General features: G+C 34.4%; 1 protein-coding gene across 8 annotated transcripts in view; it reads right to left on the minus strand.

The window, feature by feature from the left end:
* Positions 1–19315, minus strand: part of Pou2f1 (POU class 2 homeobox 1) — a 140305-nt gene that overhangs the window by 69210 nt on the left and 51780 nt on the right. For 4 of the 8 annotated variants that reach the window (XR_012438848.1, XM_074047578.1, XM_074047577.1 and 1 more), the window contains exons 2-3: positions 13650–13750; positions 12326–12404 (exon numbers count right to left, since the gene is read on the minus strand). The exons of 1 other annotated variant lie outside the window; for it this stretch is intronic. Coding sequence is in view for 5 of the 7 variants with exons in the window: in XM_074047578.1 (XP_073903679.1) it covers positions 12326–12404; positions 13650–13750 (180 nt within the window). In the remaining 2 variants the exon portion in view is untranslated. Of the gene's footprint in view, positions 1–1284; positions 9577–12325; positions 12405–13649; positions 13751–19315 lie in introns of those variants that run through there. 3 more of the 8 variants (XM_074047581.1, XM_074047580.1, XM_074047582.1) reach the window with 3 other exon arrangements.

The following is a 19315-nucleotide window of genomic DNA, read 5'->3' on the forward strand; positions in this document are numbered from 1 at the left end:
AACTTAGTAAATATAAAGGAGAAAAATACAAGTAAATTCTCCTTTGACATTTAAAGTTTTCCTCTCTAAGGAAAACACAGGTCTACACTTCGGAGGTGTCTATACATCATAAGTCTGATAGGCAGTCTACAAGTTGCTCTTGAATTGAATTCTTGACATCAATTTGTTGTTTTGGACATGTACTCTTTAGATAGGGATTTTTACTGTAATGGACAAATATTACTATTACCTTGGGTTTAGACCATACTTTCTGCCTAAGAACTCAAATTTTATTTTTATAAGCATCAATTTATTTAGAAGCACCAATTTCTTTTACCCTTGGCAACTGTGAAGGTGGTAGAAACAGCCTAAATTTTCAAGTAGGGAAAAATGACACACAGGGAAAAAAAGTCATTTGCAAAAGTTTTAAACTTAAGATATTCAACTCCTTGAATGCATATCATCTGACTTTCCCAGTGACTACAGTAAACTAAAAAAGTTTCAATAATTCTGCATGTAAGCAAACAAAACTCCACACAAAAGATGGCCACCACAAGCCATCATATATGTAAATAACAAAGTGCCTCAATCTATTTTAACTTAGTCACTAATGTTGGTTTATATATTTAATTAGGACATCTCCCTCTTCAAAAGACTTGCTGTTCTATAGGGAAAGCACTAAAAATAGGCTTTCTGATACTTAAAACTTTAGTTTTCTGAAGAGAACAGTTGGTTTTAAAAAATAAAAATGAAGGCTAATCTTACACAAAATCTAAAAAGAGTAATTTCTAAAATCTGGAAACAGATCAACAGATCTAGTGTAGAAACACTGCAATTACCCTCTGTGTTAATATTTATGGGAACAATTCTGCATTATAGTTCCACTTTATTTTTCACTGAACATTTCTGTATGAAACATTCTCATTAGATATGCAAAACATTTTATTAATATGTACATATTATTTGGGTACAGTTTATACCTTTTGATTTAAAATGCTTATAGAACTACTTTAAATGATCTACACAGAAATTTCCAAAAAGCAGAAATGTCCTCCATTCAAGCCGAATTCTAAATCTACACTATTGAAAATACCCTTTGAACCAGAAGATCTAGTCCTAGGGAGGGACCTACAGCAAACTCAAGTATGCTTGTGCTTTGCAAATGCTTCCCTCCTTCCCTGCTCAATCCAACTCCCCTCCTCCTCTTGCTGGTTGCATATGTGATTAAGCATTTATGCATAGACAATCCCACACCCGCTATTTCCATATTAAAGCTTCTAAGAAAAGAACTGTGCTGGTACCCACCTAGAACATAGTCACTGCAGTCCAGCATTGCTCTGAAATCTTCTAGAGGTGCAGACAGTCCAAAGCAAGGAAGAAACAGGTAGCGGTCTGGGGTGGGGTAAGAAGGTACTACTATTTCTAACAAATCTGTACTTTGTTCTTAAGAGAATAGGGTGGGGAGTGGAAAGTGGATTAACAAGAGAAGCAAAATACAACTTCAGTTACACCATAGCAATCTTCAACTGAATAAGGAAACTTCAGTTGCTCAGAGGAGTTTTAGTCTCTCCTACCAGCTAGGACTGACATTGTCAAGGCAACTGAAGCATGAAAAGTTCCCCTTTTTGTAATAAAATAGAAACAAAGATTGCAGCTGGCAGTTTCCATAATGAAGCTTAATCAGTATGCGCGTGATTAGGGCCTTATGCAAATCTCTCCTCGTTAGCACAGCAGCCAGCACTTTGAAGTCCAGGAACAATTCATTTACAGAATACACTGAAAGCACTCCTTGCATAATTTAAATCGTTGCATAAATATTTATCAGCTTATTTGCATATTAATTGGCAGCGCATGAAGGGAAAAATTATCTCCTGAGTGCCAGCATAATAATTAGGAGGATAAAATGAGGTTTCTTCCAATGGCCTGGCTTCTTGGACCTAACTTGAGATAGTACCAGGGGAGAAGGGAGGGACTGGAGACAGAGTTCTGTTAAAATGCCACTGAAATGACATGTACAAATTAGAAACAACTCTACAGACTTAAGCACCTTTAATCTTATTCCTGCTGGCAACAATGACTTCAGTAATAAGAGGATTTGCAAAAAGCTTTCTACACAATCCAAATAATCCCAAGGAAACAATTAGCAAGGTAGAAGCAGAACACAGGGCTGTCAAGATGGTGCTGGTCTACTGATAGGGAATTTTCCAGTTACTAACAGACACGGTCAGGAGAAAGTTCTACTTAAAATACAGCAACAGTATAAATGTAGAAGCAGAGAAGCTCAAATGAAAGTATCTTTGAGAGTACGGATATTCATTATCTACAAACCTTTTGTATAAAATTAACAGAATAGATTAGTTGAATTCTACTGATTATGCAATATTCTCCAATCAAAATCACACTCATTAAGAAGACAGTTTGTTGCTTACAGACTGTCAAAAAATGGTCATGTTAACTGTGGAATTTCTTAGTATTTTCAAGTAAATGGATCCCTCAGTCTTAAACTGCTCCCTCCCCCCACCATGGACACTTCCTTACCAAATATGTTTATTTCATTTAAAGTGAATTTATAAGATAAGCCATCAACTCCAAACCTGTCAGGCATACAGTATAACATTATAACCTAATCATTACAGACAATTCAGAAGATTTATAAAAGCCCCACAAAATAGGCATTATTACTCCCTTTTAAAGAATAAGGAAACTAAGTCACAGAGAACTAAAGTATTTTTTTAACCAAATGGCACATTAATAAATTGGAGTCAGGATTTAAAAGCAGATATTGCTGACACCAAGATCTGAGATCTTAGCTATTACTAGGCATTATGGGTGAATTACACATTCAGGGAATTGTAGGGTGGTGGTGGGTGTGACTAAAGTAGCAGTTTGTTTTCAGTAATGAGCAAGGAAACCAGTAACTGGTGGCAAAATCATTTGTTTAAAAGTCAAGTGTATACAGATACACAGAGGAGTACACTAGATATAAGGAGTGTTCTCAAGGGTGTCTTCCTATTAATAATTTGCTTTTATTAAAACCTGTTTCAAGCATGCAACATATCTGATTTTTAAAATATGTATGTAGCTTTCCCCAACATTAAAGCGGAAATTAAATTCACCACACATTTTTATAAGAAACCCTTAAAAAGATTTCCTGGTAAGTCAGTAAGTTATAGAATCAAAAATCTTTGCTGAGTTTTACATCAGCATTCTACTTATACTGCTAATTTTTCTGTTTTACAGAGTCACAAAATACTAATGCTGAGAGTTAGGAGGAAAATTTTAACACTATCAGTGAGTGCCTGTGAGACCTGTTTCAGCTTGATTCCTCCTGGGGTCCTCATGTTCTCATGTGCAAGATGGTAATAATACTCTTCCATGGAATTGCTCTGAGATAAAGTATGTTCATGCTTCTCAGTTTGGAGCAAAGGACTGCAGTGAGAGGCAGCTGTGCCAAGGGAGATGTTAGGTCACCTTATAAATATGGTGCATCTTTTGAAAGCACCAATTTTATAGAATAATAATTCATGCCAGTTTGTATTAAAATATGCAAGAATATATTACAGAAAAGAATGCAAATTCCATATGATTATTTAATGTACAGTGTGTTGGATTATACAAGTTCTGCATGGTGGGAAAACATGAGAAGCAATGGTGAAAGTGACTAGAATAGGGTAGATGTCAATGTATATTTTGTTCCTTCATTTTCTGCATTCACAAAAATTTTTATTGCTTACACTTATAGAATATCTCTACAATTTACCATCTGCCTTTTTATACTTTACACAATAACACCTTTCAAATTTTTCACTTGTCAATTTGATCTTTCATACACATGGAGTACAGATGACTGGAGTTATAGCCAGAGAATGGCTGTGTTTGCTGCACCCTGCAGCCCATAGTGCCTGTGCACAGCAGGGAGGCTACAATTCAGGATGGGAACTGCTCCCCTCTACTGCAAAGCTCACTCAGGCAGGTGACTCTTCTGCAATGGAAGGGCAAGAAGAATCTCTTTCTGACACTCTTGAAGTAAGTACCCTGGGAGTTCTGAAAGGTTATTTTATTTAAGCCTCTACAGGTAATTTGGAGAGGGATGGTCACCCCAACCATGGCCATCTGTATACAAAAGAACAAAAGGACAAGTAACTTTTTTTATAAAGTCTCAAAAAGTCATTTTTTGGTCTTCTGTCTGAAATATCTGCTAAGAATCACTTAGATTAAAACTAAACCTAAAAAAGAACACCTCTAAAAAAATTTTTTTTTTCTGACTGGTTTGTGGGATTGTAGTCATTCACATTTCAGCATGAATTAATCCAATCCATTTGCTTTCTTTTAATGCTTGGGTTAGGAATTGATGTGGTGGTTGTTTTCTCTAGAAAAGAGGCCAATAAATACTCTTAATAAAATAACTGTTGCTTAGATGATCTGGACTGCGGATGTGACGGGGGGGGGGGGGGGCATGGTTCATCAAAAGTAAAAAAGAATAGGAAATAGTATCATCTCGAACTGTAAGAATGACCTAAAAGGTCAAAGTTCAAGTTAATATATTTCAAAATTAAGCCTTAAGTTTGGCTTTTTTCTAAAAGAAAGGAAAAATGTTCTTCAAGGATCCAGAATTTATGGTGAACATTATTAATATAAAAATAGTTTTACACTCATGAGCAAAGCTTTGGGCTAGTCTAAGTATCTTTAGAAAAGAAATCAAGAGCAGTAACCAGTGAATTACACAGTAGTGTGAGACAACTGAGGTCGGCCTGTACCCTGCCTTACTAAATCATCCACATCCAACCTGGCCAAGCTCTACAAGAATAGCCATTTGTATATACTGTTCTGTACTGACTATATATGTATTGTAATGGGGAAAATGTCTGACTCAACAAGTATTCCCTGGGTGCACCTAAGATGGGATTGTGCACATAAGTTTTAACCTCGAGAAATCTCCATCATATGTCAGCAGCATCCTATTTAATTTTTATCTTTTCAAAATCTACCAGTAACTTGTTTACCAAAAATACTTAATGACATTGTTTCAAAAATGTCACTCAGTAGAAAAAGTTAGCATCTTAAGAATTTTAAGTTATTTACAAAAACCTCATCAAATAACAAAACAACAAAAATTAAAAAAAAAAAAGACCTCCTTGGCATTCACATACACCTTAAAATAATTTACTAATGCCCAAATATAAAAGAACATTCCAAGCTTTGAAAACTTTAAACTCAAAGCCAAGTGATGGGTATTAGCTCTCTCACCATTCTTGCTTACTCTGTTGCAGTATATGTGAATGACGCTCTTAGGTTGCCATATGGGCTCTCAGGGCTAACAAAAATGGAATTTGTACAGAAAATCCACACAAACACATACTAAGAAAGAAATGTACTTTGTCAATGTGGCTATTAAACGCCACCAAACAGCAAGAGAACTGAAGAATAATGTCATTTCATGAAAGAATAAATGAACAGACGTAGAGAATGGCTCTAGCGTCACACAGCTATGAAGCAGAGAAAGTGTGGAAGTGACAAGTAAATGAGAAGAGTATGAATAAAATATGTGACAACTGAGACAGAGATGCATAGTCAGACGATCAGAAAGGTTAACTTAAACATCACGAAATTATATACATAAACATTTTAACCCAAGCTACGTCTAGCCACATCACTAATCTTTTGATGTCAGACCAAAGCCTCAGGACCTTTCACAGACTAGGAAAGTGCTCTACTACTGAGCTACACCTCCAATCCAGTTTCCTTTTTTGAATAGCTGATCTTATCTCACTAAATTGACTTCATAACCTACACAAAGAAATAACACTACTTTAGGTCAACCTGGGCAAAACAGCTCCAGAGACTTCATCACAACCGGTAGCTGGGCATGGTGGCATGTGCCTGCCATCTCAGTTATGACAGGAAACTTAAAATAGGACGATCACCCATCAGGTGAGCTTGGGCAAAGAGCAAGATCCTATTTCCAAACTAACCAGAGCAAAAAGGGTTGGAGGGGTGGCTCAAGTGGTAGAGTGCCTGTCTAGCAAGCATGAAATTCTGAGTTCACACCCTACTACCACCGAAAAAAAAAAAAAAAGTGAAGCAACAGCTGGACATGGCCATGCATACCTGGAATACCAACCCAGGCAAAAAAGTTAGTGAGACTCTATCTCAAAAAACAAGCTGGGCTTTGTGGTACCCACCTTGATTTCAGCTACTCAAGTGTTGGAGGAGGATTGAGGTCCCAGGCCATCCTGGTCAAAAGTGCAAGACCTTCTCTGAAAAACTAACTAAAAGAAAAAAGGATTGGGACATGGCTTCAGTGGTAGAGCACCTGCCTATAAAGTGCATGGCCCTGAGTTCAATCCCCAGTACTGCCCTAATTAAATAACAAAAAAATAAAGAAAGTGAAGAATTTAAAAGATGTATGAAGCAATATGAATGCTGAATACTTCCTCTTTTATTCACTCCTACACTTCCTGCTAGAAGAATTTATTCCTAATATTTTATAGCTCTCTTGTTCATGACTAATTTAAGAGTTTTCAGCAATTACCCGTATCAAATCTTTTCAAAGCATTCAACTTAGGTTTTCACAGAAAATTTTTCTTTCCCTTGGTTTGCGTAAATAATATAATTAAATAAGTAGTGCAAATAGCATGAACAGGTTTGGGAACACCAACAGGTAAATGACTTTACAAGTCCACGAGTAGGAGCAGATAGGACAGCCAAGCATGCTGAAGGGCATTCGATGGTGTTTCATGCAGGAACAGCTGCTGTTTAATCTACTCAGTCATTTAAGTGGAGGTGTGTTGAGAGGACGGTCATCCTAGGAAGCAATTAGTATTAAATGGCACATGCTCCTGATTTCTTCTTTAACTTGTGCTATTTGATATTTTTATAGTCATTTACCTAACTTACCTACTGCTCAAGCTAGCACTCTAGTATCCTTTCAAAGGTATCAAAAAAAGAAAAAAAGTACACATATCATTACAAAATCCATATCCTGAATTTCATTATAAAAGCTTGAATCTTGTACAACTCTACTAAAGTTTGGTAACTAAACTTCTTTCCAGTTTATCTTACATCATCCTGTTTCTTTACCTCTGCAAATGTTCAGAGTTTTGCTCAGTCACTGGTTTTGTGTATTAATGCATTTGGCAAATACTGTATTTACTAAGTGCTCCTAGGTACTGGGATAGGAATTAGGAATATAATGTCGAATCTCAGAATGCTTATAATCAAATAATAGAAATATAAACAACAACCCAAATATGTGATTACAAGCTGTGATAATTCAGTAAGAGTGAAAGAATAGGTGACTCTAGGGTTTTAACACAAATCTTTAACTTGCCTTGACATCCTTGGCTAATTAAGAGTTCTATAAACCTACAATGTGACTTTTCCCAATTCCATTTCTTAATCCATGATTAATGGATTGGCCAATGGATTGGCTTTTATTAGGGTTGAGGTTTTTGGGGTTTTTTTACATATTGTTGAACAGTCCTTCATGACAAATGTTTTCTTCCACTGTGGAGCTTCTCTTTTCATTCTCTTAATGGAGTTTTGTACACAGCAAAACATTCCAATTTTGACAAAGTCAATTTACCATTTTTTGTCTTGTCAGGACTGTATGTTTTGTGTCATGTCCTGAAGACTTTCCTCTGCCCCTGGTGAGGTTTATGCTGAAGTTCTTTTTTTTTTCCTTCAGTCATTTTTCAAAAACAATACTTCTTTCCATCACTGAATTGCCTATGTACCTTAGTACAAATTAGTTGGCTATACTTTTGTGGGTCAATTTCTGGGTTCTCTATTTTGTCCCATCGATCTACATATCAACCCCTTGAGTCTTCTAATTCACATATCTCTCCCTCTTCCTTCATTTTCTTTGTTTTTTTCTGTGATGGGTTTTTTTGAGATAGGGTCTCATGAACTATTTTGCCCAAACTGTTTTTGAACTGTGATCCTCCTGATCTCTGTCTCCTGAGTAGATAGGATTACAGGTGTGAGCAACTAATGACCAGCTTATTTAGATTTTCTATTTCTTCTTGCATCAATGTGAATAAGCAATAATCATTAAAAGAACTGTAGTCATTTAATTTTAGTAGTACTGTTTTGTAATGATTGTGTGTAAGGTCAAAAAGTTTCCCTCCAAGAACCACTTCAGCTATATGCAGCCCACAGGTTTTGAAATACTGTTTTCCTTTGTCATTCAATTGTACATTTAAAACCATGCCTGTTATGTTTCCATGAAGTATTTAGGAATACATTTTGTCACTCTTTAGATACTTTTATTGTTGCTTTTATTTTAATGACATTGTGATAAAGCAATGTAGTTTATCACTTTTTAGAACTTGCTGAGACCTCTCTTTTGACATATCTGAGGTCAGTGTCTGTAAATGTTCCATGCTTACACTGAAAGAATGTTGTTATGTGTTTCTTCAGGACAAAGCTCACAGTATTATCCTAAGATGGACCTTATTTTAAACAATGGTTCAATTTACAACCTTTTGACCTTACAGCGGTACAAAAGGGTACTCATACAATCATTGGTTTTTTTCACTTTCAGCACAGTCTTTAATTAATAAATTATGAGATATGTGAAACTTTACTATGACATAGTGTAGTCTAAGGTAAGTATTCTGGCACATTTAAGGTAGGGTTAAGCTGTGGCATTAGTTTAATAATCTGTATTAAATGTATTTGTACTTACAATATTTTCAACTTAGGAAGACTCATCAGTATATAACCTTATTGCAGGGCATGGGTCATTAGAGTGCCTCACTGAGGGCTAAGGGTGTAGCTCAGCAGTGGGGGTGTGCTCAGCACATGCGAAGCCCTGGGATCAATTCCCGGCTTCACAAAAAAAATACAGCCCTACCCCCAACACAGACACAGGGAAATTAACACTTTATCATTATTTCAGTATTTGCCACAGACACTTTTAAGTTTTATTTTTGTGACATGGACATTTCTGTTGGTAGACTGTTTTTTTATGACTTTAAAATTACACTATTTTATCACTTCTTTCCTCTTTTTGGCTTCAGAATCTCCTGTTACACCAGCCTTCTTTTTGATATTATTTTACTGGTATTTTTTCATACATTCATTAATCATCTTTTCAGAGTCATTTAGATTTAGGCATGAGTGTTTTAAAAATAAATGATGGGATTCTAATCTTTAAAAAAAAATCCAGTATGGCCTGGGCTTGCTTACTGTTTGCACACCTCCAATCCCAGCACTCAGGGTGAGAGGCATGAGGCAGGAGACTGACAGGTTCAGGGCCAGTCTGGGTTACATAGTAAAGCACTGTCTCAAAAAAAAAAAAAAAAAAAAAAAAAAAATCCAATCTAAATGTCTGCTTTTACTAGGTTTGCTTACTTAACTCATTTACTTTCTGTGACTGTTGATACATTAGGCCTTTGGTCAACACATCAACTTACTGCCTCTTGTTCTTGCCTAAAACTAAGCATTTGAACTCCTTATACTTGACCAAGTAAGACGGCCAAGAAACAAGTAAGGTGAGTGCTGGTGGCTCACCCATGTAATCCTAGCTACTTAGGAGGCAGCTATCAGGAGGATCACAGTTCGAAGCCAGCCTGGGCAAAAAGCTACACTAGGATAGCAAAAAAAAAAAAAAAAAAAAAAAAAATTCAGGAGACCATCCTAATAGAAAAGAAAGTTTTTTCTTATAGAATACAAAATAATATAAAAATAGCAATTAGAAAACCAGCATTTGGAAACATCATAGTAATAATTAGTTCAGTCAAGAAACAACAACAGATGCTACATCTAGTGGGTAAAAATGTAATGATGAAAATTTAGTTCTCCTATGAAATACTTAGTAATTATACAGAAAAGTAAACTAACTTTACAGTGGAGAACATTGGTAAACATTGCCTTAATCAAGTGATTAAAGCTAACATTATCAGTCAAGGAAGAAATCAAAACTGTGAGCTACCTGAAAAGGATACAATGAGAACACAGTATCACTTCTGTCATCTTCCTGCCAAACATGCATGACCTACCTGTATGTAATCATGAGAGACTGCTAGAAAAACACAAATTCAAAGACACTTTATAAAATGTATTCCAAAGTACTATGGTTCTGAAAATCAAGGGAAAGTCTAAGGACCTACTCCAGATTGCTAAAGAGTAAAAAGATATGACAACTAAATATAACATACAATTTTCGGTTAGATTATTTTGCTAAAAGGATAATTTTTGGGACAAGTGGCAAAATTCAAATAGGGTGCATGGATTAGGTAACATTAATGTTACAATATTAGTTTCCTGAGTTTTATGTTTGTACTGTTGCCATAGAGAAGAGAGTTCTTATTTGTAGGAATTATATACTAAAGTACGGGGAAGATAGGAGCATCAAGTTGACCACTAATTCTCAGAGGCTCAAGGGCAAGTTATTTGTCCTATTTTTTCAAGTTTTCTTTAAGTCTCAAATTATTTTAAAATAAAATGGAAAAATTTAGGAAAACAAAAATTTAGAAAATCAACAAACTGCTACACAGCACTATTTTTTTTTTTTTGCTATCATAGTGCAGCTTTTTGTTCTCCCACCCTTAGAGAATTATGAAGTACACAGACAACCTACTGTCAGAGTGCATTTACAACAATTTAAACAGTATTCTGATGGACACCACAAGATCTTATGGAAGACGAGTTCATGTTTTAAATCATTTTATTAATGGTGTTCAGATTTAAATTCAGAACTAAGCACTGTGTCTTGAACACATTCTACAGTTTGTGTCATTACTCACTTACTATGTGAAGAAAGAAATACAGCTTGAAAACTGTAACCCGAAATTCTATTAAAATATTTTGGAAACTCAGTGAATCTTAAATAAAATCTCCCCAGCCACAGATATATTAGAAATAAATTTTAAGTGTGACATTACAAATATATTGTCACTTACATTAAAAAATACCATTTTAGTGGCCATACAATGTGGTAAGCTTAACTTTCCTATGGAAGAAACCCTAAGCAAAGGATTCAATGTTATGAACTGATTGCATCTCCCCCAAAAGATGTTAAAGACCAAACCTCTAGTACCTGTAAATGTGACCTCATTTAGAAAATAGGGCTTTTACAAATGATCACAGTAAGATGAGGTCATTAGTGTAGGCCCTAATCTGATACAGGAATTGTCCTTATAAAAAGGGAAAATTTGTTTAAAAAAAATTTATTATCTTATTATTGCTGTACTGGGGGTACATTATGACATTTACAAATGTGTTTACAATATATTTAAGTTAAATTCACCCCCTCAATCATTCTCCTTTATCCCTCTCCCTCCATTCCTGAATTAGTTCCAACATGTCTCACTTTTCCATTTTATACATGAGCATGTAATATTTCTACCATATTCACCCTCCTACACCCTTTCCTTACACCCCCTCCCTTCAGCACAACTGTTACCAACCCCCAGAGATGACTTGACTTACCTTAAAAAGGGTAAATTTGAGCAGAGACTATATAAAGGAAAGGTAAGCAGAGGGGCATGGAACAGATTCTCCCTCATGGTCCTCAAAAAGAATCAGCCCTGTTATATCTGAACTTGGAGTCCACCTCCAGAACTATGAGACAATCAATTTTTGTTGTTCAAGCCATTCAGTCTATGGTACTTTGTGGTGGGATCCCTAGGAAATGAATATTAATCTCCTCATTTGAAAAATGTAGTTAAGTATGCTGTCTCTCAAGGTTGTTTTTAAAATTAAGATGAGAATATAAGTTGAAAATAATCAGGAATTATTTCTTCTCCTAGTATAAGAAAAAAATTTAAATGATATTCTTGAGTATTCATATGCCTTTTAACTAGCCTTTAATCAATAAGCCAGAAATTCATGTTTCTTGCATATACTATGAAGAGTCTAATACTGTTAATGAAACTTACACTAAGGAAATGTTATTGAAACAGCATAAACATATAAACATATAAATTTTCTCTTCTGAAAACTTAAAATATGAACAGAAATACAGATGCCCCTCTGGCCCGAGAAGCACTATCCAGAAATTGCAGGAAGGGATGATTCAGATCACTGGAAAAATCAACAGCATGTGATGTTACCAAAAGCAGATGAAGAACACTGAAGGTTAACAAGCAGATCATCCAAACAAAAAGGAGGAAACAATTCTGAACAAGATACTTTCTTTTTGCTCTACTTCCTCTGATATAAATTATTATATATAACATAAAATATAAATAATTACATGATATAATAAGCCTTTATCCCCAAGCCAGACACTTGAAATGTTATATTAATTTCTAAATAATTTTTTTCATTAAAGATATTTTGGCTAATTTTGAAAAATCTATTTGTAAAATGCTATAGGGCTGAGTGTGGTGGTACACACCTGTAAACCCAACACATGGGAGGCTGGGGTGTGAGAATTGTGATTCAAGGTCAGCCTGGACTACACAGCAAGAGCCTGTCTAAATAAAACAATAAAAAAAAAAAAGTTTCAGGAACATAGTCATTGCTTGATGATCAAACATAAAAAGAGACAAATGTTTAATCACACTAAATATCCCTTTGGACTTTAGATTAATTTATGAATTTAAGTTTAATTATGTTTATAATACACAAAGGTTTTATAAATGTTTTTAAAGAGAAGTAAGACCTATACCTTTAAATCATATAATAATAGAAATCACTAATATGATTACTATAGTTAAAATTACTACAGTACAAGACATGGTTTCTCAACACCATTTCATCTATTTCTAAAATTCTTGGATATTTTTTGGATGAGTGAATTAAAAGAGAAAATGATTCTATTATCAGTTAACATGGGATGGGCTGGATTTACTATTAGATAAACTCTAATTCCAAAATCTAAATGGCTTCATAGTTTAATAACAGGCTTTGTAATCAGAGAGAATTGAGTTTAAATCCTAGTTCTAGCATCCTGTGCTACATGAACTGACTCACTCACTCACACATACATACACTCTCTCTCTCAGCTTTTGTTTCCTCATCTGTAAAGCTCAAGAGTTCTTAGGTTTAAGTAAAAAAAAAAGAAAAAAAGTTTGAAAGTTTCAAAGGCATGTACCAGTTAATGAATGGTTGTTAATAGCATTGCTAATAGATAAAATCACTGCGTCTTCTCTATTCTCACGTTAATACGTTAAGTTGTATCAAAAGGGAAATCCATATGAAATGTCACTAGATTGCTTATTGTCTTAGAAATATTAACTTACACTTAAGGAACTTGAAAATAAAAAGCATAAAAAATACAAATATAAAAAATAAAAATTCTGATCTCAGTTCTATTCTAGCTAATTCAACTTTAAGAGTTACTTGATCTCTATTTTCAGGTCACTGATAAAATGTAGGTTATAATATTTTAATTATTAGATTAATCTTATGAAAGTATTATTTACAAATTACTTCTATTAAACTATCACACAGGAATTATTGTTAGTGTTTTAACACAAAATAAAGATGATCTACTAAATACTCAGATCAACTCTAGATGATTTTCCATTGGTGGGTAGGTCTCAGGCATCTCAAACATCACTCCATCACATCAATAAATATCAGAGTTAAAAATGAAAAAAATTATATTTGATAAGTCATTTTAATAGTCATCTCACAAAATAAAAGGCAATCATCATAACACCTGGATTTATCAGAGGCTACTAAATTAACAGCTTTATTTAGCAGAAAATATTTACCAGGTATAGAAAGACTGCATTCTTTCTTTGAACTGATTCATTGAAAACTGAGAGTAGTTTGGTAATTAAAAAGGCAGGAAAGCTCTTCTTACTTTTCCAGTCTATGAATACAAAAAGAGAAAAAAGCAAAACTGAGTAAGGTGTATAAGATAAGCTAACACTTTAAGGGGGTACAATTTTACAAAGTGGGGAATATTGGACTACCCATCAAGACACATTTAGCTTCCTTTGGCAGGCACCTCTCTTGTGCCCTTTTCCTTTATAAAACAGAGATACTAGTACCTGTACTTAACTAAATGAACATGGAAGTAAATGAGAATGTTCTTTGGACATGTATTCTAAGGTGCTGTTCTTTCATGAAGCTATGTAACAGCCTACTTAAAGATTTAAAGGGTACATTCCACAAACAACAAAAATGGACTTCCAAATATAGCATTCACCACCCCCAAAATTTGTAAGTATCTAATTTAACTGTTTTATATACATGTATATATGACAGATACAGACAGGTCGATGCAAGTTGCTCTTATTGTAAAGTACTATGAAAAAAATACAAGATTGCATCTTGTATTTAGATAATGGGAAAGGTCAATACCTGGTAAAGACATGTGGAAATTCATCACCACTTATTGACCACTACACTCTTTATGTGAGGCCTCAGAATCCTTATCAGTAGGGAGTTCAAACAGCCTCAACCAACAAAGTGGAGTCGGTACCTACACTGACTTTTACCTGCCATACACTTGCACCATAAAGGTATTTTTGAATTATTATAACAAAGTAGAATAACTGGTATAAAGTTAGTACAACTGAATGTGTAGCATAACTAATTAATGAAAAACATCTAAATTTTACGTAACCAAACTCAGTGGTCACATAACTAGTCCATATAATTGTTTTTCTTCACAGTTATGTTCCTATTTCATGGAACTCTGAATAAGATCAATGGTGTAAACAAAATCAAATGTATGAACAGTTCAAACTGTCTTCTTTTTCTTTTTCCCTAGAATGTTTAGTCAAGTTTATTTAGGCAAATCTCTGGGCACATTCTCTCACAGTTACTTTTAATTAATTGCTTTGTGTCAAGGACATACTTGAGCAAACAGTAAATTAGACACCACAACCCTCACACCCTGTTATCATATACATATGTAAATTTCAGAGTAGTTTTATATATACCATTTCATTTGCTCCTTACAAAATCCCCATGAGCTACGTTAATAGTCCCATTTTGTAAATAATGATGCTAAGTTATAGTGATTAAATGACTTGGAGAAGTCCTAAGGGTTAGTTAGAGAGCCAGTAAATTTGAAGGTAAAGGGATTCAGGCTGTGCTACACTGGGCAACTAAGAGTATCTGAATATTTTCTTTTTTCAATGTGGTAAGAGCCTCAAACTTGAATCACAATGATTGAAACTTAATTATCATACTCTTGTATAATGTTGAATAGATCAGAAATGCTTTTCAAAGTGTTCTCCCTCAGTATTGTCCTACTCAGGCTTAATAAAAATGCCTGAACTGTGGCTAGAAACTCATAAAAATAATTAAGCAGCTTTCTAATTTTTTTAAATCTAAACTTTAATTGGAATTTAGGTTACTTGGTGAAAATGGAATATCAGTGTGTCAAACTGCCTCTCTAAAAAGGAGTTGTTTTTGTGAGAAGAGAATTATAATGGCTTATAATACTGAAAAGTAGAGAGCAACATAAAATTCTGCTGTAGGAAGTCTCTTATAGTGGCCAAACTTACTAAACGTTTTATTACTACAAATGAAAAGAAACAATTTTTTCTCTCTTGAAAAATTCTGATCTGTACATACTTTTTCTTTATGAATATGAAAAATCTTTACACTGTAAGAATATATACATAACACAAAATAACATTTGAAAAGACTTGGAAGGAATTGGGACAAATAAATACACCAAACAAATTTAAACTTCAATACATCCAATAAAACCCTCCAGAGCAAGAACTATAATGAATAAAGAAAATCCAACCACCCTTACAATATGATGGTTACAAACTCTCAAGCTCTTTTGGCTGTCCTTTGGCACATCTAGGGACCTTTTATTCTTTTTGAAATTTCCCCCAACTTAAATTGGATGCAAATAAGCCAGGTGTGGTCCTTACAACAGTAATCCTATTGAGTTTCCATAGCAACAAGCACAGCTGGTAATAGCAAAGAGATTGTACTGACCTCAGACTGGTTTTAAAAGTTGCAATACTTATTGAGTGAAATAACACTTATGGTGTCCTAGTAAGGAATAAATACAACACACAAAAAATAATTCCTATCCTTGCTTGAAATACCAAGCAAAATATTTTCTGCTAATCTGAAACTGTCTTTCAGCCTAGTAGTAAGAACAAATGTGTCTATAAAAATTTACAAGATGCTAACCATTTAGTAACAATTCTTTGACTAAAAACATTTTAAAAAACAATTTACATGAATAATCCCTTTGGGTCACTTAATGTAATAAGCAACATCCTAAGAAGAAACAATAAAAAGCTTAATCTAAATAGTAATAAATATGTATATTCTTTTCCTTAAATAAAACTGATGGCTGTACCTCGGTTTTATTAAAAGTAAGTTTTTATGACAGTGATTCTCAAAAGGCAGTATCCACTGGGGCAGCAGCGGCAACAGCATCACCTGGGAACTTATGAGATATACAAATTCTTGAGCCCTACCCTTGATCTGTTGAAGCAAAAACTCTAAGGAAAAAAAATCTGTATTTTAACAAACCCTCTAGAAGATTCTGATGCACACTAAAGTGTAAGAATCACTGATATACAGTGTCAGACTTCAGAAAAGACTGATACATGAAATAGAAAATGTAGTGCTTTATCCTACGCCTTGGAACTAAGTTTGGAATAATAACAGAAATAAAATGTAAAGAGCTCACTAGCCTCCTGAATTGAGTCTCTTGGCCAGTATTTTTAAAAGACAAGCAGAGATTAGCAGTGGCTCAGCAAATCTATCTTTCCTACACAAGTCAAACATCAAAGGAAAATCAAAAGTATCTGTTTACAATCACTCAAGGAGAAGAGAGTCTTGCACATTAGACACTCAACCCACTACCATTCATAACCCATTTCTAATCATGGCGCTCCTCACACACAGGGCAGCCAACCTATAACCAACCACTTTTCCCTTTGTAAGACAATAATTTTTCCAAGGTAGTAGATGAATGTAGGGATGAGTTTACAGTCTGGGTAATAAAATTTAAGAATTCTTTTCAAACATACATCTCTTAACATCTAACTCATTAGATACCGTCTTCGTGTAACATACACTTTTCATTTTTCCCTTACATTCAGTATAACCACTTACAATTCCGGCCATATTTTTTTCTTTCCATATTTCCAATAGGCAGCACTTCAAAGAACAGCGAAGCTATGATCATTAAAGTGACCAGAGACATACTGAGAGATTTAATGGAGAAAAGCCACTGGGTAAAATCAAACATGCCATATGCTGTTAAAATTGATGAATTCAACCCAACTGAATAGCTTTTTGAAGCTCATAACTAAATAATAAACTGCTAAATGAATTCAGTATTAAATACCTTCAGTATTATAACCCCCACAAAATGTACCTTTAAAATTATATTTGGAGCAGGAGGTGTAGCTCAGTGGTAGAACACTTGCCCAGCATGCACAAGGTCCTGGGTTCAATTCCCCAGTATGACAGTAAAGTATTTTAAGTGATTCTGAAGACAGGTCACAATTAACATGAAAATATAAAAAAGAACAACAACAAAAAAAACCCCAAAAAAATTGTTTACTTGTTCCCAGGATTATCTTATAAACTGTTTTATAAAAAATATGATGAAGTTTACTCAAAGGTCCTATCTTTTTTTTCTTTTGGCAATGCTGGGGATCAAACCTAGGGCCTCACACTCACTATGTGACTGCTTTAGCACTAAGCCCCTGATTTTGGACTTTACATTCAAGGTAGGAAACAGAAGGATGCCCATTACATATGTTTACTTTTTGCTTGCTGTATTTTCTTTTCTTAAATCAGGAAATAGTTGCATCACAGGTGAATATTTTTATTTAAATATTCAAAGAATATTTTTACTTAAAGAATAAATTCAACTCAATTTCTTAAGCTTAATGTACTACCAGCATTTATTCTACTCTTTTGGAAAAGAAATGCAAAAAAACCCAGCAGCACTACAGAATAAATAGGAAATGGAGTCACAAGCTCCTCTTTCTAACCTCATTTGTGAAGTGTCAGTGTTCCTTAGGATCCACCTACAGTCCACTTTTCATTATACCATGCCAAAGTCTTATCATTGTGCCACGAGTGAGCCAGAATTGATCCAGAAATGCTAACTGTGCTGATTTGACATTTTACTAAGGACTACATTCTAGCAGACCATGTTGGTTGCTATTCTAACTCTCCCTAATTGACAGCAAAAACATTTGGAAAATGATCTCAGCTCAAGGGAAGACCCTGAATGATTATCCCATGCTACTGAGTATCTGGTACAAGAATGAGCTGTACTCCAGATTTTTAATTCTGGCCAATGAAATAAAGGAACAAGCTCCTGGACCTTTTTGGGATATTCCCCTTGCTTTTAATAGAGGGGAGTATCTTTGGATATGAACAAGAAAGCATATTTCCCTGGCTGTTATTGGCAGTTATCCTGTGACTATCTCGGGGAGAACCTGAGGGCAAAGCAACACATGGAAGAGCAGAGTCAAAACAGAGTCCTGTCCTATTGACTCGGAACCATCTGGTTTCTCAGTAGCAAAAGTCACGTAAATTTCATTCAGTTTCAGCCACCTGAGATAAAAGCAACCCACCAATAACAAATGTAATTAATATTCATTAATTTGGTGTTCAAAACTTAAAATCAGAAAGGAATTAGTTTGTTAAAAAGTTATTTCAATTTTCTGCTAAAGAAAATGTGACTGCCACATAATGTCTGGTAATTCTGCAAAGCTCTATTACATGTGCCTATTGTTTATAAGTCAGAATTTCCAAAATTTGGTCTTATTAGTGCATAATCACTATTATGTTTTTTTAATTTTAACTGTTCCTTCCCGTCTTACATATCAATTCATGTATTTCTATATCACCAACATTTCTAGTGTGTAATTTTTAAAAAATTAGGTTGCATGGTGAAAGTCACTAAAGTTCAGTGGTCCCCATATTATATGTGAACATATAATTATATGTGAGTTCACATATAATTGGAATATGCTGTATGAGAGGTAAGTATGATTCTACTTTTAGCTATATATGTGTGTGTGTGTGTGTGTTCATAGAAAAAAGGTCCTGTGAACTTATATCAAATGGCTGATAGTTACCATATACATTCTTTTTTTGGTTTTTTTTTCCTAATGAATACAGGGAGTTTTTACAAATTTCTTTTTATTGAATAAAAAATTTTAGCTGAGTTCTTTTTTTTCCCCTAATATATTTGGTTGGCTTCCCAGAATCTAAGCAAATGTTTTTACTTTATTAACCAAAACGATAAAATATACAACAAAAAAACCAAAATCAGTGTAACTAAAGGAGTGCAAAGCTGTGCAGTTTTCATTACCTTGTTACAAAGAACCTCTCAAAAGTTTTCTGCTTCAGAAAACAAAGATCTAAGATGAGCCAGGTAGGGCTCTAAAACTAGGTTCATAGAAAAATATAGGAAAGGTTC

Source organism: Castor canadensis, chromosome 11 (assembly GCF_047511655.1).
Source record: "Castor canadensis chromosome 11, mCasCan1.hap1v2, whole genome shotgun sequence".
NCBI lineage: Eukaryota > Metazoa > Chordata > Mammalia > Rodentia > Castoridae > Castor > Castor canadensis.